At 62.8% G+C, this 27,958-nt stretch overlaps 1 protein-coding gene across 7 annotated transcripts in view; it reads left to right on the forward strand.

Moving 5' to 3' along the window:
* Positions 1-27,958, forward strand: part of VAV2 (vav guanine nucleotide exchange factor 2) — a 148,434-nt gene that overhangs the window by 21,233 nt on the left and 99,243 nt on the right. For 6 of the 7 annotated variants that reach the window (XM_059142137.1, XM_059142145.1, XM_059142139.1 and 3 more), the window contains one exon: positions 10,633-10,749. The exons of the other annotated variant lie outside the window; for it this stretch is intronic. In XM_059142137.1, the coding sequence (XP_058998120.1) occupies positions 10,633-10,749 (117 nt within the window). The remainder of the gene's footprint in view (positions 1-10,632; positions 10,750-27,958) is intronic. 7 annotated transcript variants of the gene reach the window in all.

Below are 27,958 nucleotides of genomic sequence, written 5' to 3' on the forward strand. Positions count from 1 at the left end.
CTCCCTGTGGGGTCCCTCCTGCCTGGGGATGACACGTGGATATTTGGGGCATGGGTGAGATTCGATTGCGTGAAGCCCCTGAAGGGACCAGGGCTCCCGACAGGCTGAGAGCCCACGATGGTTGTTCAGAGAAGCAGGGTCTCCACGAACCCCCCCCCCCCCCCCCCCCACCGGGGAGCTGGCGTCTTCCCTGCAGACCGAGCCTGGGAGGGTCCCTGGCCCCTGCCCCCGGGGCTGGCGGAGCCTCCTGGGTTCTCCAGCTGCGCCCTCCTCTCTTCTCACCGCGCTCAGCTGGCGCTTGTGGCTTACAGACCGTGGTCTCCCAAGAGCGTTTAAACACAGGAGGAACGTGTGCTCGTCTTACCCTCCACCTGCTTTGACTTCAGACCACATTTCCCCAAGTCCTTGTCCACCTGCAGACCTGCTCGGCTCACGCACACGCACGCACAGGTGCACGCGCGCCCCCTCGTGCCCCCCACGTGGAGCATGTCCCACTCACCGTCGCTGTGCGGTCGATGGGGGGGCGGTAAGTTCAGCCGCCTCTACGGCCTGCCCTGCTGCTCCCGCTCCGGGCACTTGGGGTCCTGGCTAACATCTGGGGAGGGGGGGTTCTTGCGAGGCCTCATGGCCCCTGCAGAGCGAGAGGCAGCCCCTGAAAGACCTCTCCCCAGTTTGGGTGCTGTGTGGACGCTGCCCCTGGTGGGGCCTTGCTGGCTGGCTGGGTGGTTCCCCCCTCCCCCGGTCCCCACGGGGACAGAGTTGACTCGGCAGCCTCGACTGTGCGCGTGGGGACGGGTGGACGGCCGGGCAGATGGACGGGTGGATGTCAGTTTTGTGTGTGGGGGAAGTGGCAGTCCCTGGGGATCCCAGGTCCTCTCAGGAACCCCCGGGAGCTGTGAGACAGCAACTGAGCAGGACACCTGACCCTTCCTGCGGTGGTGAGGGTCCGCCTGAGGGTTCCCCGTGAGCACTGTGTGCTGCTCTGAGGGACGCTCTCGGCTGCCCTGCTGGCAGGCGGAGGATGATGTCTTGTGTCCCTTGGTGATGGGACCTCGAAGGGCCGACTGTGAGGCACGGGGTTGCCACACGTGGGAGTCTGCTCGCGGGAGACGGCGGTGGGTGAGGGGGAGGGGGTCTCGGCTGCCCCCGGCTGGGCTGTAGCCCCTGGGTGAGAGAGTGACTTTCACAGAGCGTGGGGGAGAGGGGAATGGACACTTGGGGCTGGGGCGCCACAGGCCTGCTTTGGTCCCCTGATTTTGGGGTGCTCGAACTGGGCACCCTCCTATAGCAACATGGACGCAGCCACTGGATGGGGATTTGGAGGCCTTAGGCGTGCCCTTAACCTGGAGCTAGGGTCCTGGGGGCAGGCGTCCCTGGAGGGTGTGGCGGGGGGAAGGCTCAGATCTGAGCCCCAGTCTCTCTGCCTGAAAGCTGGCTGGGTTTGCTTGAGCCCCACACCCCGATCAGGGGTTCAGGAGCTGGACCAGGCACCTTGATGTTCAGAAGGAGGAGGCACATCGCACCAGAGCCCTGAGTCAAAGCTGGGGGTCCATGTGCCAGCGGTGGGTTGCAGGGGTCCCACCGGAGTGGGGGTTGTGGGGGAACCTGTGGGAGACAGAACTCTTGCCTTAGTGTCTCATTGAAACCCACGTCATCCCTCCGACCCTCTGTCCGTCCCTCCGTCCGTCCCGCAGATCTTTGCTGAGGGCCTGTGGGGGCCACGCCTGTCGTGGTGAGGGCATGGAGGAGCCGTTCAGGGTGTGAGGGCTGCCTCGGCCTGCCCCGCGACCTGGGGTTGCCATGGTAAACGACCACACTGGGGTCCGCAACGACACTCGGCCCGCTGCGGAGCCCGGAGCTCTGGGGTCCAGCGGTCGGCTGGGCCGTGCTCCCTCCCGAGGCCTCGGGGAGGGTTCTCCCGGCCTCTCCCAGCTCCTGGGGGCCCAGGTGTCCTTGGCTCGGGGCAGTGTCCCTCCCGTCCCTGCTCTGTCCTCACATGGCCTCTCTTCTTCCTGTGACTCCGCTGCGGCTCCTATAAGGGACCCTTGCTGTGGGCTTTAGGGCCACCCCTACCCAGGATGATCTCCCCATGCGATCCTTAATCACATCTGCTTAGAGCCGTTTTCCGGGTAAGATCACATTTGTGGATTTTAGAGGCCAGCACACAGACGTGTCTTTTTGGGAGTCATCTTTCAACCTGCCTACACTTGGTAGGTAACTTCCCCAAGCCTCAGCCTTCTCATCTGTAAAACGGGACCACGTCTGTGCTTCCCTGATTGTGTTCATGTCAGCTTGAGGTCTGAGTGTGTTCCCTGGTCCGGGCACGTGGCTTGCCCTGGTGCTGGCTGCCGGGGGTACCACCCCATCTGACAGAGGGAAACCAAGGCGCAGAGAGGTGAAGTGGCAGTCCCTGTGTCCAGGCTGGGCTCCTGGGGACCTGCTAACTGGGGACCTGCTGGGAGGGGTCTTTCCCAATAAGGGAGTCCCTCAGAGCCCCCTCCCTCTCCGCGCTGACTCCCCCCAGGGGCTCCCCCTCGTCCCCCTACCCCTGCCCCCAGGGACTCGGCTGCACAGGCGGCTGGCGAGGGGCCTCCTGCAGGGGAGGGGGCGGCCCCCCCTTGCCATCTGCCCTTGGTTGGGAGCACGGAAGAGGCTCCTCGCGGCCTCTCGCGGCGGAAGCTCCCTCCAGCTTCCGTGTTGTTGACCGTCCACGTTCGCGGCCCGGCGGGGTCGGGCCGTAATGAGATTCGGGATCGGACGTGAGCGCCGTGGTCCGGTGTTGCTGCCGTTCGGGGACGCGTTTGGGTTTAATTTCAGCAGCAACAGGGAAACGAAAATAGCCGGACGTGTTCTGCTCGGTGGCTCCGGAGCCCGTCGGCGGCCCACGTTGCGCCGGACGGAGGAGCCCGCGCTGCGGTGGACCTCGAGGCCGCTCCTCTGGGCGGAGCCGGGAGGTGGGAAACGAGCGGCCGGACTCTGGGCGAGGTCACCCGAGGCTCCGAGCGGCTGTTAGTGGTCTGGGCCGGGCTGCAGGGGAGACGAGGGGCGGTGGTCCCGGGGTGGGGGAGGGGGACGAGGGGGACGAGGCGGCCGAGCCCTAATCTCTCTGAGCTGCGCCGGCCGGCCGACGGTGTGTGGGGGGAACCAGGCAGGATTTGAACCCGCAGGTGCTCAGAAGCTCGGGGAAGGTGCTGGCTGCGCAGGGAAATCCTAGAGAAGCAGTTTCTTGCTGGCTTTGTAGAAAACCTTCGGTGTGACCTTGGCCTTGAAGTCTGGGTAACGCGGGCGCTGCCTCATCCCTCCGACTCACACGGGCCGTTCGCGGAGCGGCCGGTCATTTGAGGACTGCTGGGAAAAATTCCCACCCGGGTAGCCGACGGAAATCCCAGATACCCCCCTCGGACAGCTGTGGTTTCTCCAGGGGTCCCCGCTGAAGCCCTGTTCGTGTCCTTGAGTCTGGGACCCCAGGCCAGGACCCGGGATACAGCAGGCGCCTATTAAGTGTCTGCTGAGCGGATTGAATGGGCATCAGCTGCCCGCCTGCTCTGCTCGGGCTTCCAAGCTGGTACTTTTCCAGGATGACTTTCCTTGGTGAGCTTCTCCCAAGCACTGACGAGGAAGTACCTTCCGGTCAGAGAGGGGGTAACCGTCTGCAGCCATCCGCGGCGTGGCACAGCCCGGCTTTGCTTGCCGTCACATGTCTCCTCCCGCTGGAAAGCTCGACTTCCTCACTGAGCGGAACCCGCTGCCCACGGCTCAGGGGCTGCAGACAGACAGACAGACAGACCAACCGACCGGCCTGGCGGTTGGTGGGGAGACCGGTGCACTGAGCTTTGGGGACTTGGTTTGTGCTGGAGCTTGCTGGGAGCCAGAGGTCCCCAAAGCCAGGCGTGTGTAGGAATCGGCCTGGACAAAAGCCAGGAGTGAAAACCCCCAACCCGGGGCTGGATCAGACCACCTGGGTTAGGCCTGGACCCTCCCCGGCCACCTGTTGAGATGGGCAGTCCTCGTGCTGCTGTCCATCGTAAAATGGGGACATGTGACAGCTCGGGGACCATGTTGAGAAGTGAGCCAGACAGTGAACCTGCAGGGCCCGGCACAGACCCCGGGGCTGTTCATCGCTGGACAGAGTGGAAATGCCACCCAGTGATGTCCCAGCACGTCTGAGCGTGAGAGACTTAAGATGCTAGACGCCTGTGCCACATGGGGACGTGAGAGACATTGCGACCTTGCGTCCTTTTGGTCACTTTGTTCGGTGACACAGCCTAGTGGCTGTGGGTTGGGCCGCCCACTGGCACGTGGTGGGCACCGTGCCACCATGCTGGATGCGACCTGCCCTTGACTGGGGCGAGGCTGGCCTCCGGTGGACCAGGGCAGTGCAGAGGGGCCCATGGGGGCCACTGGTAAGTGCGGGAGAAGGTGGATATGCCGACCCCGGGTTCCCCCTGCCGGCTCCTTTCTGGAAGAGAAGCTCCAGGAAGTGAAGCCTCCACAAGTAGGGGCGTTGGCTCGTGGAGTCCCCCCGTGCCTCTAGAGCCTTCTTGGGTCCTGGTGGCTTGGGGGAATTCGGGGACCGTTTGGAGGGTCACCCTCGGGGCACCGAGGCGTGTCTCCCAGACAAGCCCTCTTTGTCTCAGTCACGAGATACCGAGGTCCTCTGTCGTCCCAGGTGTTTGGGACCCGGGGGGAGCAGACGGTCTCCCTTTCCGTCCACGGGGTGTCTGGCTAGCCTGTCACCTCCGGGCCACCTGTTTATTTACCCCCAGGGCCCCAAGTTGGAGAGATCCATCCCAGCACGCCGCATCTGTTAAATAATAATGAGGCCATTTTAAAAGGCTTTTGGATTGAGCGTGGTATAAATAAAACAAGAAGTTAATTCATTTCCCATTTTTTATTGATCAAAGGCATGTCAGCTGCCAGTCACCGCGTCTGATCGGGGCGTGGCCCCGGGCGGCCAGGGTCACTCCAGCGGGAACAGCATTTGGTTTATCACGGGGAAATGCAGCTCTTTGTTGCTCATAGAGACATTTTGGAGACACTCCACGGTGTCCATGGAAATTTGAATACGGAGGACGCCACCCCCCCCAGAAAGGCAGAGGTGGTCAGAGGCAGTCCTGCTCTGTGGGTGGCTGGGAGGTGGGAAGCGGATACACCCCATCTCCCCCAGCTTCCGTGGGGACTGTGGTGTCCATGGGTCTCTCTTGAGCAGGGGGCAGGGGCAGGGTCCCGTACATTCCCCTGTGGCTGGCTGGGTTGGCGGTGAGCAGCGAGCCTCAGACACCATCTCCCGGAGGCCTTGGGCTGGCCTCCGTCTCTCCGCCTGCGTCTGGGCAGCAGCGTTGAGGCGTGAGGCTGGTGGCGAGAGGCTAGCAGGGGTGTGGACGAAGGGCCCAGGTCCTCCTGGGGTGTGGGCGCTCCCCAGCTCTTTAGCTGACCGTGGCCTGCAGAGACGTTGGCCTCAAGTGCCCATCCCAGGACCCGGTCCCCTGCCCCCACTGTCCCAGGGCGTGACGGGGCAGGGAAACTCCGGGATCAGGGATTTCTGGAGGTCCTGAGGGAGGTGGCCCGGGTCAGCTAGCACTGCCTAAAGCAGTTACCTCGAGGGAAGAGCCTAGCGTTCAGGAATTCGGGGTGGGGTTTTCTTTCCGCATTTTACAAATGGAGAGACCTGCACAGAGAGGACAGGCGGTGTGCCTCTAGAGTCGCCAGACCGGGCCTGTCCCCACCAGACACCGGTCTGCAGCTGAGCCCCTGCCCCGCCCCAGGTGGAGCCGGGATCCCAGGACTGGGAGGCCCGGGGATGCCAGCCACAGGCCCGGTAAGTGGCTTTTCATATTGGTGGCAGTTTGCAGGGGCCAGGGGAAGGTCGGGGGCATCCAGGGAGCCTAAACTGGGGCTTTCCCTGCGGGGTCCCCCTCTGCTGGGCTTTGCTGTGGGGCACAGCAGACCCCTGGCCTCCTGACCCACCTGGCAAGGCGGCCATAAGACTTCCCCTCTAAGAGGAGGTGAGGGGCACCCTAAGAGGTCTCCCTCCTCCTTGCGAGTAGTCCGAGCCTCACTTGGTCTGTCCCGTTCCACGCCTCCCGGGGCCACTGCAGGCGCTGGGTGGGATTGTGCGCTAGACCATGCCTGCCTGCCGCCAGCCACGCAGGAGCACCGGCCCCCTGTTACCCCACTACCTCCGTTGACGCTTCGTTCAGACCGCACATCCCCAGTGGAAGCCTGCTGACCCAGGATTTTGCCTTGCCAGGCCTCAGTTTCCCCTTTCGCACCTGCCTCTCTGTGCTGGAGAACATGAGCAGCCCCTGAGGGGACAGAGCAGAGCCGCGGCCCTGGGCGCGGGTGGCAGAAGCGGGTGGATGTGAGTTCTGGGGGCCTGGGTGTCCGACGCCCCGCTCCAGCTCTCCCGCGAGTGGCCACGGAGGTCTAAGCCTGCCTGGACACCAGGCCCTCCAGGTCTCCTGCACGTCCCCCCGTAGAGCAGGCAGTGTCTCCCCGATCGTAAGTCGGTTTTGGGGCCACCAAAGAGTTGTGGCCGTGTGGGGCCAGGAAGCCGGTCCCCAGGGGTCTCTGAGGCTTCGTGGCTCAGACGTGGGATCTGGGTTCTCAGGGCCGGCTCTGCCTCCCACGTCCGGGATCTCCGCGCTGGGGCGGGCTTTTTGGGGGTGAATGACAGATGACAGTGGGCAGCAGGCCCTGCGAGACTAGTGGGGGTGCGGCTGGGCCCGGAGCCTGTGTGTTCTCGCTAATCTGATTTCAGCCTGCTGAGTGGGCGGGACGGAGGGGGTCAGGAGTCCGCTGCACGGGCGGCCCGCCTCTTGGCGCGGCGGCCAGGGCCCGCCCTGTGGGCTGGGGGGACGGGAGGTGGTGCCCTGAACAAACACAGTGGGGGCCGACTCAGCTCTGGGCTGCTGGCGGCTTGTCAGGGGCCAGTTTCTGGGGACAGACACTTACTGTGGCCACTTAGCTGGCTGCTGGGGCTGAGCGTCCGTCTCCAGATGCCGGTGGAACCGTGGCTGCGTCTCAGAGAGGGCCCGAGCAAGGAGAAGGGTACTCACGCCTGTGGCCACAGGGACACGGCCCCCCGCCAGACCTTGTCTGGTCACAGGACAAGGATGGGCAGCTTCCGTCCTGGCGCTGGCCGCCGTCTGGACCTTTCCTTGCCTGCGGTCACTCAGCCTGTGCCTGGGATGTGCCCGTGGTGTCCTCTCCCCGTCTGGCCCTCGGGAGTCTCTCTCCCAGAGTCTGCAGCTGTCCCTGCTGCGATGGGCCGGGCCTCGGCCACATGTCCTCCTGCGTCCAGGGGTGCTGGGGAGGGAGAGGCCGGCGGTCAGAGGAGTGGACCCGAGCTGCAGAAACAGCAGGCCCGCTGCCCCCGCTGAGTGGAAAGCAGAGAAGGGGCCAGGAGTCCGGACACAGGGCCGGCCCTTCCACGCCCTGCCCCTCTCTGTGTCCGGCCACTCCCCTAACTGTACAACGGTGCGGTGGGGCGGGGGGGACCATGCATCTCATCCTTTGGAGCAGGCCGGCTGCGAGAGGGACCCCGGTGCTGAGCGCAGTGGACAGGAGGAGTGCGTTGGAACGCACGGACGCCCGTCCTCTCCAAGGACCTTTGCTGCTTCACAGCAGATGTGGATCCAATCTGGGCTCTACCTCCTGCTAGGGAGTCTCAGTTTCCCCTCCTGAGAAATGGGGTGAGTGATGGGAGGGTGGGGGTAAAGGCGTCCGTGGCAGAGAGCAGCAGAGCCGGCTGGTGCAGACGCTCGCCGGGAATGAGGCCACCTCCTCTCGCTTTGCTGTGGGGCCCGGTGCTGCCGCATCCCTCTCCCGGGGGCTTGAACCCGTCTGTGTCCCTCAGTTTCCCCAGGGACAGCCTTCTGTGGGCCGCGAGCTGCGTGGGGCCGGGTCCTGGAACGATGGGGCCCACGTGGCTGTCACGGGGAGAGGCCAGGCGGACAGACGCTGTGCCTGCAGGGCAAGGGGTGCCGCTCGTCCTGAGCCCCGGGAGGAAGCCTGGCCTCGCCGGCTGCGATTATGGTTTGGAGCCGTGTAATTAACTCTAAAAATGGGAGTCCGGGGACGGCACAGTGTGGACACTTTGTGGAAGCTGGAGCCGGACTGAGGCTGCTGGGCCGGAGGGAAGGTCTGAGACTGGCCGGGACCTGGGGGTGGGGGTTGGGGCGGCCCGTGGCTGGCCCACAGACCGGGGGGCGTGAAGCCGAGGACATGTATCCTCCCGGTTCCGGAGGCTGGACGCCTGGCTGGGATGGGGGCTGGGCTCTCTGGGTTCCTCCCTACGCCTGGCGGTTTGCCGGCCCTCGCTGGCCTTGCTCGGTGCACGGAGCGCCCCCGGGTCGCTGCCCCCACCAGCACGTGGCCTTCCTGTGGGGTCTCTTTCTCCGTCTCCCTTTTAAAAAAAGTTTTGTTTTGTTGCCGTATAATCAGGATACACAAGATTTACTTTTCTGTTGGGGGGGGCAGAGGGCGATGAGAGGGAAAATGTCACGCGGATAGATTCCCGCCGAGCGTGGAGCCTGGTGGGGGCTCGATCCCCCGACCCAGAGATCATGACCTGAGTCCATGTCAGGAGTCAGCCGCTTAGCTGACAGCGCCACCCAGAGCCCCCAACTTTATCAGTTTAAGCATCTTTTTTTTTTTTTTTTTAAGATTTTATTTATCTATTTGACAGACAGAGATCACAAGTAGGCAGAGAGGCAGGCAGAGAGAGAGGAGGAAGCAGGCTCCCTGCTGAGCAGAGAGCCCGATGCGGGACTCGATCCCAGGACCCTGAGATCATGACCTGAGCTGAAGGCAGAGGCCTTAACCCACTGAGCCACCCAGGCGCCCCCAGTTTAAGCACCTTATTATGTGTACAGTTTAGCCGCGTTAGGCACCTTCACGGTGTGGGTCACGATCATCGCTCTGACTTCTAGAACTTGTTCCTCATCCCAAACTGACACTGTCACCAGGAGATGCGCCCGGCCACCCCGCCAGCACCACCGTGCTGCCCGTCTCAGTGAGCTTGGCCTCGTGTGCGTGGGCTCCTCCCGTCTGTCCTTTTGCGTCTGTGCGATCCAGAAGCTTCAGGTCCCGGAGGACAAGACTTAGGACCGTCTGAGGCCCAAACCGGCAGCCATAGCCGCTCAACAGAAATTAACCAGAACAAAATCGACAATGTACCGTGTCGGTCCGACTAGCCTCACCTCAAGTGCTCAGTGGGCACGTGGGTCTCGTGGCTGCCCTGGTGCGCAGCAGGTGCTTGGAATGCATCCATCCTTCTGGAAAATTCTGCAGGCTCACGGACGTGAAAGAGACATGACAAGAAGCATCACTGGGCCTGGGGCCGGAATGTCCTTGGCTGTCAGGACATCGCGGTTGCCTTTGTTGAGGGGACGTGGGGAAGTACACCTGGGGACGAGGGCGGGTGGGGTCCGTGTGGATTCGCCGACCCGGGTGCTCTCATTGTGGAAGTGGGTCCTTGTTCTTCGGAGCCTCGGATGTTTGGGGCAGACGGGGTCACGCCTGCGGTTTGCTCTCGCACGTTCAGAGAACACCGTACGCGCACAAGGCCAGTGAGCCCGTGCTGGCCGTGACCGGGACCAGCCGCGGCCGGGGCGGAAGGAGCGGCCAGCCCGGGTGGGGGGTGGGCACGGCCCGTGGGGGGTGCACGGCGGGGGTGAGGGCCACGCGGTTTAGGCCGGGCCTGCCGTAGCGTGGGACGTGTGCTGCCCCTCGTCTCCGTCTGTCCCTGCATCTGCGTTTCCGGTGGGCGGCACGCGCTCCAGTTTTGCTGTCCAGCCCTCGGCCCTTAGGGAATGGCCGCCGGGGAGGACGAGCGTCCGCAGTTCTGGGACCCCGGGCCATGCCTGCCGCTGTCCTTGCCTCGGGGACGCCCTCGCCAGCTGGACTGCTGGGCCGTCCAAGCGCTCACCGTGGCCCAGCGAGACATGCGGTTGGAGGGCCGCCCTCAGGAGCCAAAGCTGCTGTCACTGGTCCTGCGGTGGGAATCAGTGGACGGGATTCGATTCTGGGGCTGGGCCCCTCCGAATCCTGCTGTCCAGGCCGCCTGGCCTGCTGCCCTCCTGCCTTCTTTACCAGCTCCTTCCCCACGGGGGCTGCGGCCGGCCTTCCCGTTCAGCCCCCAAGCCCAGCGGCTCCTCCAAGCACAGTGCGGGTGGGAGCTCAGAGGTGGGGCTGCCGGGTGGAGGAGACGCCCGCCTGTGGCTGTGGAGCTCTGGCCCTGGTGCGTCCCCTAGCCTCCCGCTGAGACGGGTGTGTGCCGTTCCTGGGGGGCGCCGCGGACGGACGGCTTCCACGGGGTCAGGTCTGGACCGGGGTAGGTGGTGAGTGTGTGTGCGTGTGTGATCGTGCTCTGTTTTTGCCGACTCAAACCAGCATATTTCCGGTCCCCATCGTCCAAGCTAGATCCTCTGGGCAGGGTATGGGACAAAGGATCATGAGTGGCCAAGGTGAGCCGGGGGCACTGATGACGTCTGGACCCTCAGGCCGGCGGGGGGCGAGGCTGCCCAGGGCCCGAGTGCGTGTCTCTGCCGCTCCTGGAAGCCAGAGCTCGCCGCGGTGACGGCTCTTCTCGTGGACCTGATAGGCTCAGCCTTCTCTTCTCTTCTCTAGTTCCTGTGCTTGAAGAACATCCGCACGTTCCTGAAAGTCTGCCACGACAAATTTGGGCTGCGAAACAGCGAGCTGTTTGACCCCTTTGACCTCTTTGACGTCCGGGACTTCGGGAAGGTGAGCGCTCTCTCTTCCAGGGTCCGGGCGGAGGGGCCGAGCACTGGCTCAGTGCAGGGGGGCCGGACGGGACAGGCCTGGCCCCTCCAGCACGGCCGTGCCCTGCACCCGCAGGCGGGGATGCGTTACAGACAGGAGGGCGCGTGGGGGGCGGAGGGTAGCAGGACCCCCAAGGTGAGATCAGGCATCGAGAATCCAGGGGGCTGGAGGGAGAGCCGGGCGTGGATGTGGGTGGAGATGGGGCACTTGCTGCCCGGGATCTCCGGGTCTTGACGGGGCTCCTGGCTCCTGCAAGGGGGCCGAGATGCGGAAGGTGCCGTGATTATCGGGGTGCGTGTGACAGGGGCCATGGTGGTTATGCCAGAAGCAAGCGGAGCGGTCTCTGGCTGCAAGCGTGTGTTGGGCGGGAGGGGGGTCGCCGATGACCGAAGCCCCAGGTTCCCCTGGGCCCGTGGCAGACAACCCAGAAGCTCTGCTGGGTCCAGGCAAGGGATGACCACAGGCGGGGCAGCCGCAAAGTCTGCGGGCTGGCAGGGGACGGGGGTTTCAGCTCCTTTGTGAGCTGGCTTCATGGCAAGCCTGCCTTCACAGCCATGTGAGATGTCACGTGTGGTCCCAGGCCACTCCTTGGACGTGGCTGGGATGGGGGCCGTGATATCTCCCGCTGCGTGGAGGCTGGGGGCGGGAGAACTGGTTCTGTGCTGCCTGCGATCCGGGGGTCCCCGTTCTCTGTGTGTCCTCCCCCACCGCGTCCTGCCCCCTCCCCCCACACCGGGCTGCTGGCACAGGCTCAGCCAGACCGCCGCTTCCCGGACTGCCCGAGGAGCCATTTCCACCTGCTGATGGGAAACATCAGAAGATATTTATTGCTTAATTTGTCTGAGAAGCATTATCTGGGACTGGGTGTTTGAGGAAATGTGCTGTGAATGCATCATTTATGAAAGGCGGGGGGGCTTCTGGATCTGCCGCTGCGAGTGCTGCGCAGCGGGCTCCGAGACGACCCTTTCCTTGAGGCGCTACGGTCACCGGCAGTAGCCTGGACTTTCCCATAAGCCACCTGGCCTGACGGTCCCTCCCCGCGTTCTGGAAGTTGCTAGACAGGAGATTCACAGACCCCCACAAGAACCCATCCCTGTGCGATTGCCCCTTCTGAGCGGTTTCCGTTCCCCCAGAAGGGCTCACTCGAGTCCCTGCTGCTGCGATGTCCCTATCTGGGGTTCCCGGCCGCCTGCCTCCCTGTGCCCCTGGACACGTGTGCTGGGGCGGGAGCACCGAGGTTGGGCTGGGTCTTGCTGGCGTCCTGTCCCGTCAGTGGGCTTCTCAGTTCCCCGGGGTTGCTTTCAAAGGGACTGGAGCCGCTCTCGCGTTCTTCCTCCTTGTGCACGGCAGTGCCCTGGCCGGGAGCGCACACACACACATATGTAGCAGCCAGGAGTGCACACACACACGTACGTAGCAGCCAGGAGCGCACACACACGTACGTAGCAGCCAGGAGCGCACACACACGTACATAGCATATACTCACGCACACACACATGTACGTGGCATATTCTCACGCACACACACATGTACGTGGCATATACTCACGCACACACACATGTACGTGGCATATACTCACGCACAGAGCTGCTGTTTGCGATAACCGCGTGGAGGACAAGGCAGGATACACCCTGGCCAGGCTCCTTTCTCGGCCGGCGGGGGGCGGGGGAGACAGTCTATAATTGCATTTTGGTTTTGATGTGCTACAGCTGAGTGCGACAGTGTAAGACAGACGTCCATTCACGTAGCTCAGAGTCCCATCACACGACCCACCGACCGTGTGACGTGCGGTGTGCAGCGGTGGCGGGGGGGGGCTCGTGCTCCTCAGGGGTTCAGGGAGGCTGCTTGGCTCCAGGGCGGTGTCCCAGCTGCACGCAGAGGGTCTGCGTCGGGGCTGCGGCTGGCGCTGGCCCCCGGTCTGCCACATCACACATTGATGGACATTGGTGCTGCTTTGCCACGCCGCGGCCTCTGCGGTGGAAACCGGGAGCGGGCTCTTCATTTGTCATCTGTCTCCATTTGCAGTTGCGGCGGGGCGTTGCCAGGAATGGAGGTGCTGTGACGCCTCGGACCTGGGCGCTGTGTGCGGACGGGCCTCGGTTCATGCCGTGCACCAAGGCTCCTTGGCTTTGGGCGGGGCAGGGCTAGGGGAGAGCTCCCCCACCACCCCTCTGCTCTCCACATTGTGACCCTCGAGTCAGACTGATTGACATTCTGGCCCTGCTCACCGGCTGGGTGACTTGGCAGGTGACCCGGTGCCTCTGACATCCATTTGCCCGGTGGGAGGTGGCGAGGCGTCCAGCCCTCAGTACGGGCTCCTGAAATGCCGAGCGTTTGTCACTGTCCCCGCCCCAGGTTTGGCTGAAACAGAACTAGACCCTTGTAGACCTGTGTCCTCTGATTTTTATCCTCTATTATTTTACTCATTAAGTCCACATCTTTGGAAGACAGAGCCCGAGGGCTGAGCACACGGACTGCGGACGCCCGGGGGCTGGGTTTGAGTCCGGCAAGCCTCGGTGCCCAAGGGGCTGACTGTTTCTCCAAATCCCACTTGTGAGATGGTGGTGAGACTCCCGCCCCCCGAGCTCTGCCGAGCAGGAAGCGGGGCTGTGTTTCCGGAGCTCAGCTCAGCCGCACACGCCCCAGCGGCTCCCGTGTTCCTCGCTTCCCCTCTCCTGGGTCCCTTGACCTCCGGTTGGCTGCGTGGTGGCCCCGTCCTGCCCGTCCATCTGGCTAAGCGTCTCCCCATTAGCTCGTCCTGCCCCACGCCTTTCTCATTGAGGTAAACTTGTGGTTAGCCTTTCCGAGCTGGGGACTGGCAGAGGCTTGGGGCGCTGGGCTGCGCTGCCCCCGTAGGCGCCCACTGCCCCAAGTCTGTTTGCTCGGCTAGTCCCTCCTGATGTCCCGGGATGGAATGCCCTGGGAAAAACCACAATCCCAGCAGAGCCTCAGCGCCCGCGGCTTGGTACCCAGAGGCACAGGGACTCTCCCTCCCCTGGAGGGTGGCGCTGGTGAGAAGGAGCATGTCTGGTCTTTATTCGGGTGTTATCTTCTGAGGGGGCCTGGCAGGGAGGTCCCCGTGCATAGCTCCGTCTGGGCACAGAGGCGGAGTGTAGGTGCTGTGTGTCTCTTCAGGGATGTTTCTGGAGTTTCCCATGGGCCTGGCTTAGCCTTCTGAGGAGCCCTCCAGGAGCTCCACTGGCTCAGCCTGACTCCTTCAGGTGGGCCTGGGCGCCCTCACTCATGTCAGACCGTGAAGACGCGACTGCCCGCTCTGCCCTGCCCCGGACCCCCACCGCTGGCCCCGGCGCGCTGAGTCCCCGCCAGCACGAAGGCAGACCCTGTCCTTGTCCGGGTTTCATTGTGCTGTTTCCAAGCAGCTGCTTTTCAGCTTCCCTTCTCCAGTGTTGCTGGAGTCATTCCTTGGGGAGAGAAGGCATTGGTGCATTCATTCATTCCTCTGTCCACCCACCCAGCCATTTGCACACCCGTGCACACACCCGCCCGCCCAGCCGCGCACCATCTACCGTCCCCTCCTCAAGCCATTAGCACTTAATATACTGCGCATTTGTGAAGCAGTCACTATGGTAGAGATAAAAGGGAGAGACATGGTTTTTGCCCTCCAAGGGGAGGCCCAGATTAGCTCCTGTGCCATCACCTGCAGAAGAACGGACAGAGTGGGAATCCTAGAACTTCCCCAGGAGATGCCGGGCCGGGCCCACTTCTCAGCCATGACACTGGACCTTCTCTGCGATTTCGTTGCGGGAGGATCCCGTGCACTGAGAGCGAGCGCGGCTTGTGTCATGGGACAGACTAAGCCCCCTGCCCGCTCTGGAGAGCTGGGGCGGGTTCCTGCGTTCCGCCTGTGTACAGACTGGCCCGGCCCCAGGCCCTTGGGCTTCTCCTTTGGCCTCTCCGTGGGGGCAGAGTGGTCCGAGCAGGGCAGGTGCAGAGGGAGCTGGCGTCTGGGGCCCACGAAGTTTCAGAAGGTGTGTACTTGACCCGGGAGCAGTGCTGGGAGGGCCAGGCCGGATTCTCTACTCCCTGGCGAAACCCCGCGCAGAGGCCTTGGTGGGGGCGGCGGACAGGTGGACCCCTGGAGACCCTCGAGGGCTGCGGGAGCCCTGGGTGCGGCCAGCCATGAAGGAACCAGCCCGCTCACCGGGGAAGCTGGCCAGGTGCTTGCCTTCTGGAGCCTTCTCTTGTGTGGGTTCTGTTAGAGCCAGGTGGTGGGGGTGGCCGGCCAGAGAGAGAGGGACTTCCTGTCCTCTAGACCTGGGTGGGGGTCCATTTTGCGAAGGCTTGGGCTCCTCGAGCTTTCCTTTCTGCAGGGATGAGATGAAGACTGGGGCCCCTCGTGTGGCGTGTGAGGGCTCAGCGGGGACGGGCAGCGCGGGGCCCGGTCGAGGTGGCACTGGTTTCTTCCTCTTCCCGCTCGTCCCCCAGCAGGCTCCATCCCCCAGGAGCGGGAGGACGGGAGAACTGGCTCCCCCGTATTTCTCTCGGTAAAGGGATTAAGTTTGGGCGGTGCGCGTGGGGCGCGTGAGCCGAGGGGCCTGCCGGTAGGAAAGTCTGCAGCAGGTGGACCCTTCCTCTTGTCCCTTCGTGCCCTCTGTTGGACGCACGGGGCCCAGCGTGGGAGCGGGCGTGGGAAGGGCTGCGGAGGGGACCCGCTTCGGCTGGGTCTTCCAGGGCACGCCATGGCCCTGGCTTGCAAGGTGGTTGGGAATTTTGGAGAGAAGATCCTGGTGAGACCGCAGAGTTTCTGTGATTTTTTCTGGTATTTTGGTCCCTGGAGAGCGCTGGGCCCTGAGGTCGGCTCACGTGATCTTCCCATGTGCATCAACGTGGGGCGTCCTCACCGCCCCTCACAGCAGGATGCTGACCCCAACCCACAGGGAATGGCCCTTCCTGGCCCGCTGCCCGCTCCTGCCGCACTCACTCGCTTTTCTGGGCTCGCCTGCAGGCCACCCTCTGCCCCCTGCCCGGCACGTTCTCCCGTGGCTGCAGGGCCGCCTTCCTCCCCGCTGTGGGGTCTCTGTTCGGATCTCACTGTTGGGAGGTGGCGTGCCCCTCGCTGCCGGCTCCCTGGAGCGCGGCACCACCACGAAGTACGACAGGCACCTTTCTCGGCGTGCCTGTCGCCGTCCACCTCCTGGCCGTGGGGACTTGGGTTACCGACGTCCCCCAGGTGTCTAGAATCTCACTCTGCACGTGGGGCACCGGCCGGTCGGCCTTTGTGTGGGTACGTGGTTCTTCTAGGAGGAGCCCTGGAAGCCTCTGGTCAGGATACCCTGGAGCCCTCGGTGGGTCAGCTGCCTTGCCGGGGCCTGGGGGACCCGGGCATCTGGTGGCCCTCCAGGCCCTCCCCCCACAGGGCGCCCCATAGTGCCCAGTAGGCGCTGCCCCAGCCCAACCCAGGCTTCCCTACCTGCCTGGGACCCGCAGGTGCCCCGGTCAGTGGGGTCACTTTAGCCTCCGTTTGGGCAGAACGGACGGCCCTCGAGGAAGGTCTGCACAGCCTCCGACAAGTGTGCCTAATTCTCCGATTTATGGTTCACGGAGACATTTTCTAGGCTCAGAAACTGGAGCCGTGGTGAGAGCTGGCCGTCGGCAAGGCTGGGCTGGGCCCACGGGCCGCTGCGGAGTCGGGGTGTGACGCCGGCTGCCCCGTCCCCTCTCGTCCTTCTGCTCCTGTCGCTGGCAGGGGCGGGGCTGCCTGCTGGCTCCCCGAGCCCTCAGGGACCTTACGAAGTAGGGAGGTCCGCGAGCCCCACAGTGATGGTGCGGTCGGGGGCTGTGGGGGTCCTGCTGGCGGATTCTGGCTCCCCCTCCTTTCCTCCAGGTGACGCCTCACCTGGAGGCCTTACGCGGGGAGAGGCCGTGGTCAGCCCTGAGGGGTTCTGCCACCTGCAGGGGGCATCAGGAAGCTGGGCTGGAGGCCGGTGTGGAGGCCGGCGGGGCCGAGTGGAGGCCCTTGGGCTGTCCTGCTGCGGGAGAGGCCACAAGAGGACCAAAGCAAGGAAGCGCTGACACTGGGCAGCGACTGCGTGTCTTCCCACACGAAGGTCAGAACAGGTGCAGCCAGTTCCGTCCTGCAGGGGATTTCAAACCAGTTTGGGCCTCTCAGGAGGCCGGGAGGAGGCCGGGAGGGCAGGGTCTGCTGAGTCAGAGTGAGCCTGCTCTTACCTGCTTTCCATGGTGCATTTGCCTGGCGTTTTGCTTTAAGGATTCCAAAGAGGCTAAAAATGTAGTTTGAAACCAGTGGTCCGTAACAGCCCAGGCCGCCCTCGCCAGGACTGGGGCTTTGGTCAGGGCGGTTTGTGGCAGGCCTGGTTGCAGCTGTGGGATGCTGGGATGATGTCCTGGGCATGGGAAGCAGGGCCACGTCTGCCAGCATCGCCGGCCCTCCTACTGCTCTGGCTGGGTCCAGAGCCTGGGCCTGTGGCCCAACCCTGTATCCCCTTAACTTCTGTCTGTAGGACACAGGGGCCCTTCCCCTCGTGCTTGGGGCAAGTGTCTTCCCACTGAGCCCATCAGCACAGACATCAGCACCCCAGCGGTCTACTGGGGAGTGGGCCCACGAGACAGAGCCGGCTTGCTCTGCCAGACCTCCCTGTGTTCCTGTTGTTGCCCCTCTGCTTCTCCCACCAATCCTGCTCACCACTGTCCTAGGGCTTTTTGGCAGCACGAATGCTTCTAGAAGCCAAATGGGGACGGAGTCATTGAGACGGCTTTCAGAGCTCCAGATGGAGTGGTGCCCAGAGGGCACTTAGCGGGACTCAGAAGTCACCTCTCCTCTTGGGACTATAGTCTCCCCATCTGTAAAATGGGTTTGTAGCCCGGCTGTCCCTTTGAGGAGTGTGGAGGAGGGCCTGGCAGGTGCGGCCGTGCGCGCTGGTTTTGGAACCCGCTGCTCTCAGGGTGCCCCGCTGAGCAGGTGGCTGGTGGCCTTGGAGGGGGGCGGGGTGTGCCGGTGGTTCCTGTGGCCCAGCACCAGCCTCACCCCGTCCAGCTTGTGCTGCGTCAGCCCCATCATCGATTTCTCTGTTTAGCGTCTGCATCGATGAGCGAGTCCCTGGGGTGCTGTCTGGTCGGGGAGGAGGGGCAGGCAGCCTCAGGACATCGATCGGACACCCCTTCTGTCTGGCCCTGCACTGCCGCGTGCTCGCCCGGCTCCTCTGGAGTGTGTTCACTCCCCTGCGGGGTGCAGAGCCCTTGGCGCTCCCTCAAGGCTCGTCTGAGGACTCACAGACAGTGACCCTGCAGTGACTGATTGTGTGTCGTCGACCAGGCGCTCCGGACGCCGAGTCCGCCGCACACTCTCTGTTCAGACATGGCCGCTATGCGGGAGGAGCAGCCCCAGGCCGAGCAGGGCCCAGTGCGGGGCTGGTGGTGCCGGTTTCCTGCTCCAAACCGTGCCTCCTCCTGTCTGTGGACCGTCCCTTCTTGCCGCCAGGAGCCCACCTGCTTTCTGGGGACCCGGACAGCCAGATGCACGCACGCACATCTGCACACACACACGTGTAACACATGCACACGTGTGCACACATCTGTGCACACGCTGACCCGCTGTCTCCTAACTCGGCTGGGAGTGGTTTTCTTTGCTTCCAGACCCCAGCTGTTGGCTGACCCCGCCTTCGCGGTGGTGGTGGGAGTCGGGGGTACGTTTCGGTTTCACTGCCGAGTCCTGACAACGAACAGGTGTGCGGAGCCGCGCTGGGAGGCCTGCGTCTGCCCCCAGGGCCCCCGGGGTGGGGTGGGCAGCCCTTGTGCGTGAGGCCCGCGGCCTTCGCGCCCTTGTGATGGTGCCTCCAAAGCCCTGGGCAGGGTCCCGGGGAGGGGGTGGCGCCCACACCTGGCCCGAGAGTTCTCCGAGAGGGGCCTCGGCTCAGGACCTTTTAACCTCCTTGCTCACGATTCATTTCCGGGGAGAGAGGACGTGGGGACCCCGGACTCCGTCACACCTGACAGAGAAGCTGGGGATGGAGGAGGTGGGCCAGGAGCATGCGCCCAGGCCGCACATCTGGGCCTCAGTTTCCCCATCTGTGAGCACACGGTTGCCCAGATGATCCCTTGGTGGGGGTCATCCTGGCCGCGCCCGTTGTCCCTGTCGGAGTGTCCTCCCTCTGTGTCCGGCTTTGCCGGCAGCCCCACCCCAGCGGCCAAGAGTTAGTGTTTTCTCAGCCCAGCCTGGGGTGACTCATGCGTGCCTTTTTTGTCTGTCCGCAGTTAATTAAATATTAATTGGCTAATTGTTTCTCCCCAGGGCTCCAAGACATTGTGTCTGTTGCAGCCTGACAGGCTGATGTTTGCAGCAAAAAATGCAGAGCAGGGCTAAGGGGAGAGGGAAAAAGTAGCAAAATGTGAATAATTAATTGCGACAAGGTATCCTTTCTTGGCACCCTGGGAGGTCCTTCCCGGGCAATGTTCCTTGTTGCAAAGGCAAGGAGGGGTCGGCCACCCCCAGCGACCAGGCACCAGCCGCGGGGTCGGGTCTGAGATGGTGGGGGCGGGGCGTCTCCTCTGAATCACAAGGAGGGCGGCCAGGACTGAGTCGGGGAGAGGCTCCATGGTGGTTCCAAAAGCTTTACCCCCTCCTACCCACCCCCCAGAAGGCTGCATCGTTCGGGCTGTCCACCCCCCTGCCCCATTCAGGGATCAGGGAGTTTGGGCTGGAGCCCGCGGCTATGTATCCTGGGTGGTCTTTTTTGACTTTCTTCTTTTCCTTATTTTTAAAAATCTGTTCTTTTTCTTAAAGATTTTATTCATTTATTTGGGAGAGAGAGAGCTTGTGCTGTGTGCACTCACCGGCACAGGCGGGGGGAGGGGCAAGCAGCCTCCCGGCCGAGCTGGGAGCCTGACGCGGAGCTCATCCCAGGACTCCGGAATGGTGACCTGAGCTGAAGGCAACACTTTGGTGACTGAGCCACCCAGGGGCCCAGACTTTAATTTTTTAAAAGAAATTGTTGTGATAAAATGGGTAGAACATAAAATGGATCATTTTAGCCATTTTTGGGTTCAGTCCAGAGGCGTGCTGCATATTCACGGCGCGGTGGGCCCACCACTGCCGTCTTGTTCAGAACTGATTCGTTGCCCCAGGAGGGAACCGTCTCTCCTGTCTCGTGCCCCGGCCCCCGGCAACCACCCATCTGTTCTCTGTCTCTGTGCGTTTGCCTCTTCCGGGGGCAGGGATCCCGTCCACGCGGCCTTTTGTGTCCAGTGTCCTCCCCTCAGCATCCCGTGTCCAAGTTCACCGACGCGGTGGCGCCTGTCAGCGTCCGTCCTTCTTAAAGGTCGGGTCATATGCCCTTGTGCGGCTACGCCACGTGCCGCTTGCCTGTCCCCTGTGGATGGACATTTGGACCATCTCTTCCTTCCGGCTGCTACGGCCGGTGCTGCTGGGACGCGGGTGTGCGAGTCGCTGTTTGGGTTCCTGCTCTCATTTGTTTCGGGCGCCTGCCCAGAAGGGGACTGGCCCATCCCGTGCTGGTTGTGCGTGTTTTGAAGAACGGCTCTAATATTTTCCACAGCGGCTGCACCATTTCTCATTCCCAGCAGGGCACGAGGGCTCCAAGTTCTGCACATTCTCGCCAGCACTGGTTAGTGTGTGTGTGAGTGAGAGAGAGAGAGAGAGATACAGCCACCCCGGAGGGCGTGAGGTCAGATCTCACTGTGGTTTTGACTTGCATTCTCCTCATGGTTCGAGATGTTGGGTACCTTCTCATGTCGTCTTCGGAGAGATGTCTGTTCAAGGCCTTCGCCCATGTTCTAATCCATTCCTTGTTGTTGAGTGGTACAAGCTCTTTATATATTCAGGCTATGAACCCCTGAGAGGCACGTGATTCACAGGCACTCGGTCCCATGCCGTGGCTTGCTTTCCACTCTCCCAAGAAGTGTCCTTGGATGCATGAAAGACAGATTTTGAAGTCAGGTGTAGCTGTTTTTCCTTCTGTTGCGTCCGTTTTTGGTGCCTTGCCCAATAAATCATTTCTGAATCCAGTGTCAGGAAGTTTTTCTCCCACATTTACTTCTTTTTTAAAAAAGATTATATATATATATATTTGTTTATTTATTTTTTGTTTATATATTTAACAGCGAGCACATAAGCAGGGGAGCAGCAGAGGCAGAGGGAGAGGCAGCCTCCCCGCCAAGCAGGGAGCCTGATGTGGGGCTTCATCCCGGGACCCCAGGATCACAACCTGAGCCGAAGGTAGAAGCTTAATGATTGAGCCCCCCAGGTGCCCCTCCTGCACTTACTTCCAAGAGCCTTATAGTTTCAGGTCTTACATTTGGGTCTTTGATCCATGTCCAGCTAATTTTTTGTTTGCGGTGGAGGTCAGTGTCCAACTGTCCAGTTCTTTGCATGTGGACGTCCAGATTTCCCAGCTCTGTTTCTGGAAGAGACTGTCCTCTGCATTGGGCGGTCTTGGCCCCTTTTGTAGTGAGTCGTGGGAGCATCTGTTCGAGGGAGGGCAGTGGTTTGTTTTGAAGACAAACAGGAAGGGAACAGAAGTGTCTGCCGAGTGGCCACGTCTGCTTGTCAGTCTGAGAAGAGCCCCTCCAGGCCCCGCTTCACCGGCCAAGGTCCCCATCCTTAAAAATCATCCACCCCCAGCGCCTTCCCTGTGTGGGGCACTTGGTCCACAGGGCACGTCTGCTTTCCCCTGGGGGCGTCAGGCCCCTTCCCAAAGTGTGTGACCCCGGCTGGGAAGACAGTTCTGGGGTCACAGTTTTGCCAGAGCCAAGGAAACAGAGATGACCTGGTGGGCATGCTTTTCCCTTAGTTGAGACAGGTAGGGGAGGGTGGGAGCTGCCCTGTGCCTCCCAGAAACAGAGGAGTCGGAGGAGAAGGTTCCAGCAGCTGCAGAGTGAGCTGAGACCTCAGGGTGCCCGGGCCCCTCACCAGCCCCAGATGGACCAGGAGCCCCGGGATTTCAGGGTTCGCGGCAGCTGGAGCCCCCTCTGTCCCTGTGTGCTGTCTGGTTGAGACCAGAGAGGCACACCGTCTCCCGGCCCCTCTGACCGCCAGTACTAGGAACATCACCGCGACTGCTACCTGCAGACGTCATTGGAACGACCCTTATGTCCAGTGCTTGCTCGTGGCTGAATTTCCATGAAGCGCGAGCGCCTCGGCGGACGGGCTCTGTGGAGATCCGTGTTAATCAGCGGCTGATTGCTGTTCGTGCTCAGGCCTGGGGCTTCCTCCCGGCCTCTGCACGGAGCCAGGTAGAGCAGGAGGAGCTCGTGGGAACGCGGTGGGGCCGGCTTTGAAGTTGGAGCCCGCTCCCCGGGGTGGCCTCCGGGATGCCGAGGGGCTGCCCCCAGACGCAGCAGGGGTCCCTGGTGCCGGATACGAAGGCTGCTTCCCGGGGACGGCCGGTCATCGTGGTGATGGGCGGCTCAGCGGACGTAGAAGGAGAGTGTGAACATGGGTGGGCTCGGCTGAGTCCGCCGACGAGAAGGCCCGGTGCGGGAGGTCAAGGCCAGCCCCTCACGTTGGTCCAGCCAGCACTGGGGCCGTCCCTGGCTGTCCCGGGAAGGTGTGCCTCTGGCCTAGGCTGTGTGGACGTACCAGACTCAGCACAGCCTTGCAAACACGGTGGCCATCATGGGGCCCTCCTGGGAGTGAAGTGGCTGTGACCGCAGCCTCGGTGGCACTGCCACAGTGGCCCCTGGCTGCCTGTTGTGCGTGGCATGGCAGGTGTGGACACCTTTGATCCAGGTCTCACACTCCGTGCAGTGCAGGTCGCAGGTCGGGGCAGGGAAGGCGGGCACTCTTGGGTCTGTCTAGACCGGAGGCACCGTGTGCGCTCCACGTCACGGCCAAGAGGGGCCAAGCTCAGGCTGGAGCCCGGCTGCAGCCGTTATTCCTTCGGTCTGGCCGGGGGACGCAGCGGTCAGGAGATGGGTCCCACTGTGTCTGGGCTTGGCACCCAGAGGCCAGCGACCGTAGAGTGAGACTCAGCTCTCCTCCTGGACATCCAGAGCCACCCCCTCCCCGCCTTCCACAGCCACCTACGGGGGAGTGCCCAGCCAGGCCAGATGCCGGGGGCAGAGTGCTGAGAGGGACAGACCCCCAGCCTCTGCTCCTATGTGGGGGGCTGTCTGGGGGGTGGCTGGGGGGTAGAGTTTGGAGGCTGAGGGCCAAGGTCATTGGGGGACCTGCTGAGTCCATGTGCCTGGCTTTGCCCTCCGGGGACCCTTGTGAATATTCTCTCCTCTTAGGAAAATACGTTTTCAAATTTGACGCAAATGAAGCCAGTGGCATTTATTAAGTAATTAGTTTTCCCATTTTTAATTAATGAAAGGCTAATTATGAGTTACATCTCCAGTTAGAGTTTCTGATCCGTACTTGGTGCCAGTGCCCCGCGGCTGGCCAGCCAGGAAGCTCGGAGTTGGGGGTGTTCCGATCAGGCATGTGCAGGGTACTTGGAGCTCACGGGGACCGTGACCCTCAGGCCCCCCAGGTGGGGCTCCCATCAGTGTGGAGGGCACGGCCGGTCCTCACTGGGCACTGTGGCAGGTTGGCAGGTGAGCGAGACGGCAGAGGGAGCTCAGGGTGACCGCAGCCCCAGCCCCAGGCCAACCCCTGTGTCCTGGGGTCTGGGGAGGGCCAGCTAGGGCGCTCAGAGGGCAGGCACGTGGGGAGGAACGGCCCCCAAGGCAGGAGGGCTGTGCCTGGAAGGGTGGGCCTTAGCAGTCTCAGGCTGAGCCCTTGTGCCGATGGGGACACAGGCCTGCCTCCTGGCTCTCTGGGGGGTCCAAGGCAGGGCCTGGCCTGTCTCTCCTGGCCCTGGGAGCCCAGGCCCTGGATGAGGGGAGACCCCAAGGACAACCTTTCGGGACGACCGGATGAGGCTGTCAGCTGGGCCTCCGATGCGAGACCCCTCACGGGGTGCGCTGCTGCTTTTGAATCTCAGGGGCCCTCGTGCAGTTAGGGGAACCTGGCCCCTGGCCCGTGGTGGGGTGCACACGTGTGAGCGCCTCACCTGGGCTGAGGGCAGGCCCACCCTGGGGTCTGAAGCTGGCAGGAGCTGGTTCTGGGCTCAAGACAAAGGAGGGGCTGGGCCTTTCCCCTCCTGCCCGGGGTTGCCAAGAGCCGCCCTGTTTGTCCTGCTTCCCTGGGACAGACCAAATCCGTCTGGCGCGGAGCCGTGTGCTGTTTCCGGCTTGCATTCCTTCTTGATCTGAGACTGAAATATTTTAGCTGGTGGCAAAAATGGCTAAGTGCCCTTTCTCCCTCCCGAGACGGGAGGAACGTTCAGGAAAAATCCAGTGTCCTGGCGCCTCTCCTCAGTGAGAGGCCCTGTCTGACCTGGGGGTTAGAAAGGCAGTGTCACCGGTCAGCCCTCCCGGCCACTGGGGACAGGGAGGCCCTGGGCTGGGAGTCCGGGTGCCCGGTTTCTGCGAAACCCCCGCCCAGGGCTTGTGTGGCTTTGGGACAGGTCGCAGGAGGCAGCTCCACAGTGCCCTCGGGTCCCCTGGCCCACCCAGCCAGGCCGGGCCCTCTGGTCCTCACGAGGACCTGCTACGCAGGTTGGCAGTGAGAACTCAGGGGAAGCGTGGCCATGGTGCTCCTTCCGTGGAAGCTTCCGGAGCCGGCACCGTGGTGGTTTTATCCTCCAGCACCGGAAACGTGGAGACGTGGCAGCAAGCGAGGCCGGCGAGGAGGCTGCCGTGGGCGGTGTAGCCGCAAAGCACGGGAGCTGCCGGCAGGCCGGCGACGGGGGTCGGAGGGAAAGTCAAGTGGGGGAGAGGACTGGAGGACACGACTGTGACCGTGGGGAGGCCGTGGGTCCCAGGGGCTGAGGACGGGCTGGCGTCAGACAGGCCCGGGCTTGGGAGACCTCGGTTGTGCTGCGTAGCCTCGCTGGTCTCCGTCATCTACGAAACGGGAGTGGACACGACCTCAGCCCCGTGGGGACCCGAGAGGCGAGCGAGACGCGTGTGTGTGTGGAGGGCGCAGCGACCCAGCCAGCGAGTGCTTGGAGGTGCCTCCCCACAGGTGTCGCAGCCCGGATTTCTAGATGCATCCCGGTGACGGAGGCAGCCAGGGGCAGCGGCTAGGCGTGGGTTTGATGGGCAAGTAGAGGCTCTGGAAAACGCGGGACTGAGACGGGGGCGCGCGGGCTCTGCCCTGTTCTGTCTCTCTGCCCCAGCGAGGACCACTTTCCTCCTCCGTGTAAGAGTTTAGAGCTGAGCTGGAGGCACCGATTCCTCTGTAAGTTTCTAATGGTTTCCCTATTAATTTAACTGGTGAAAATCACCCTGAGATGTCTTTCAAGTGGAAAAGGAGATGTCCTAATACTGTGGGCCTATCATTAGGAAAAGCGAATTAAATTTAATGGTGTTAGAATCTCAATCACTTTGGAAGATGGAGGCAGCGACGCGGGGAAATGGGCGGTCGCTGACGCCCTCGGAAGGAGGTTAGGGAAGGGAGCGCCAGGCGGCGCAGTCGGGGGTGGCGCTGGGCCAGGCCTGGGGGCTCAGGCAGGGAGGCCCGGCCGCGGGCAGGCAGCTGGCTGGGATCCAGGACTGGGGGGTCTTCTGTCTCATGGGTTCAGTGTCTGCCGTTGGGCTGGGTGGGTGTCCCCCCCAGAGTCACGTGTTCAAACCTAACTCCGCCCCAGGTGAAGGTGTCAGGATGTCCTGGGCGGGGGGAGGTCGCCAGGTGGAGCTGCAGGGAGGGACCCCAGAGGCCCCCCCCGCGCCCCTCCCACTGCAGGAGGACACAGCGAGGTCATATCTGTGAGCCTGGGAGTGGCCCCACTAGACACGGACTCTGTGGGCGCCGGGATCGTGGACTAGGAGCCCCCTGGGCTGTGGTCGTGGGTCCGTGGAAGGTGCTCCGTCCCAGCCTCCGTGGACAAACCGGTGTGGGGTTCGACCAGCCCTTTCTGTCTCCAGGATTCTCCCTTTGGGGTCTTTAGGGTTCTGTCTGGGGTGGGGGGAGGGCAGAACAGCTCCGTTCTTTAACAGATGCCTGATGGCTGGGCAGAACGCTCCCCTTCTAAGCTTTGGTCTCCTCATCTACAAGGGAGGGTGGCATCTGCCTGGAGGGCTTAGTGGGTAAGTGAACCTCGAGGGCCTGGGCTCAGAGTTAGGTCTAGTGCATTTGCAACAGCTGTGGCCCCTTGGTACGCTGTATACACTTTCAGTGGGGCCACTATTTTGTTTGTGAGTAGCTGAGGACACTTTGGAGATTTTGCCTTTGCAACTGGCTGGATAATAGGTCTAGCTCTTGTGAGCATAAAAAGGCTTCTTGCAGAAAAAAAAAAAAGAGTTTTCCTTTTTTCTCATGGTAACTTTTCAGTTCTCTGATATGTCATAAAAAATATTCAAGTTGACATTCCACCATTAGGGAGTCATTCCTTTGACTCTAACGTTCCTATTGATGTAGGTAACCTGTTAGGCTTTATCACTTACTTCTCTGTGCTGAGGAGTTTGCTGGATCCTCTCTGGAGAACGGCTTCTGATCAGGAACGGAGAAGGAACGTGGGCGTCTCCAAGGGGAGGACAGGCAGGGGTGGAGGAGGAGAGGTGCAGAAAACGGAATGAGCATGCGGGCTGGCCCCTCGCCGGCCCCGGGCAGGGAGGACTGGCGTGCGGGCTACTTGGCTTTGTTGAAGACACTTGTGTGCCATCAAGGAGGAAAGCCCGGCTGGGGACTGTGGGGCTTTCAGGCCCCAGGAGGGTAACAACTGGTCCTTCTTATCCATACTCTGCTGAGCGCTTACTGTACCCCAGCTCCGAAGCGTGGGGCGTCTTTGTGTGGGGCCCCCTGTAGCCTCACACTCGGCGGACCAGGATGCTAGGGCTCAGAGAGGTGGAGCCGCTGGCTCCGGGCACGCAGGACATCAGACACCAACATCGGGTCCCTCTCGTCTCTACCTGACCTGCCCCGGCACCTGCACACAGGAGGCACTGACTAACGCTTTAGCAAGACTGGAGGCCTCCGGGGCATGCTTTGCAGGGGAACAAAGTGGCCGTTGGCCCGGGAAAGCCAGCTGCACTGGAGAGGTGGGCTTCCCCTTGGAGGCCCGTCCCTCAGCATCTGCCCTGTCCCTCCCGTCCTGTCCTCGATGCCCTGCCCTTCCCTCTCCACCCCTGCTGCCTCCCTCTGCACCTGCCGCTGAGACTCCCGCTCCCCGCTCGCCCTGCGTCTCAAAGCACCAAACTCCCCGCCGGCAGTCGACGGTTTCCCAGGACTGGACTCTGGAGCAGCGGCAGGTGCTCTGTCCCGGCTGGGCCCAGCCGGCCTTTGTCAGCGCCGCCCGCTCCCTCTCAGCAAGGAGGGCTGTCTCCCCAGGAGAGACCTTTCCGAGTGAATCCCCATCCGCTAGCGGTCAACCCAGGGATGGCTGGGTGGGGGATTCGTCTTCTTCTTTATTCTGCCTTGTCTGAGCAAGCTGGCGCCCAGCCCCAGCTCCGGTCAGGAGGGAGAGGCGCGCGGGGACCAGACCCAGCCACGGTGCCCCCCGTGTGGGCGAGACTGAGGCCTGGGCCCGTCTCCCTGCCGCCCTCGGGAAGGGAAGGAGGGGCGCGCGTGTTGTATGTGTTCCCGCGTGTGTCGCGTGTGCAGTCCAGGTGCGCGCGAGTGCGTGCCGTGTGTCTGCACACGTGTGTTGTGTTGTGCGTATCTGTGCACGTGGGTGCGCTGGGTTACGCCCGTGAGTCTTGGGTCCTTGATGCTGGCCGTGGGCTTCTCTGCGGAGACGAGGGGCTCGTCCAAGCCTCGTGTTCTCAGGGGGCTCTGCGAAGAGGGCGGGGCCCCCGCATCGTGCGTCGCCTTCAGAGGAAAGTTCTCGTGGTAAGTCATGCTTGGGAGAAATGCGGCTGGACGCTGGCCGTCGGAGCCTGTGGGACCCCAGAACGTGCTGAGTCCCCTTGAAAAGATCGGGCTGAGGTGGCAGGAGCCGCAGGGAGCAGGGAGTCTGGGAATGACCTCAGCCCAAGGAGCAGGAGGCAGGGTTCGACGCCGTGGAGCCCCTGTGGCCTGCTCCGGGCCCGTCCTGGTGCAGCAGAGACCACGGAGACCGGCGCTGGGCCCTTTCCAGTTCGAGGGCTGCTGAGCCGGCTTTGCCACCCTGTACAGAAACACTGGGTGTCTGTCAGGGTCACAAACACAGCTCCTGCCTGGGTCCTTGCCGCCGGCCCCTTCCCGCCT

Source organism: Mustela lutreola, chromosome 12 (assembly GCF_030435805.1).
Source record: "Mustela lutreola isolate mMusLut2 chromosome 12, mMusLut2.pri, whole genome shotgun sequence".
NCBI classification, from domain to species: Eukaryota; Metazoa; Chordata; class Mammalia; order Carnivora; family Mustelidae; genus Mustela; species Mustela lutreola.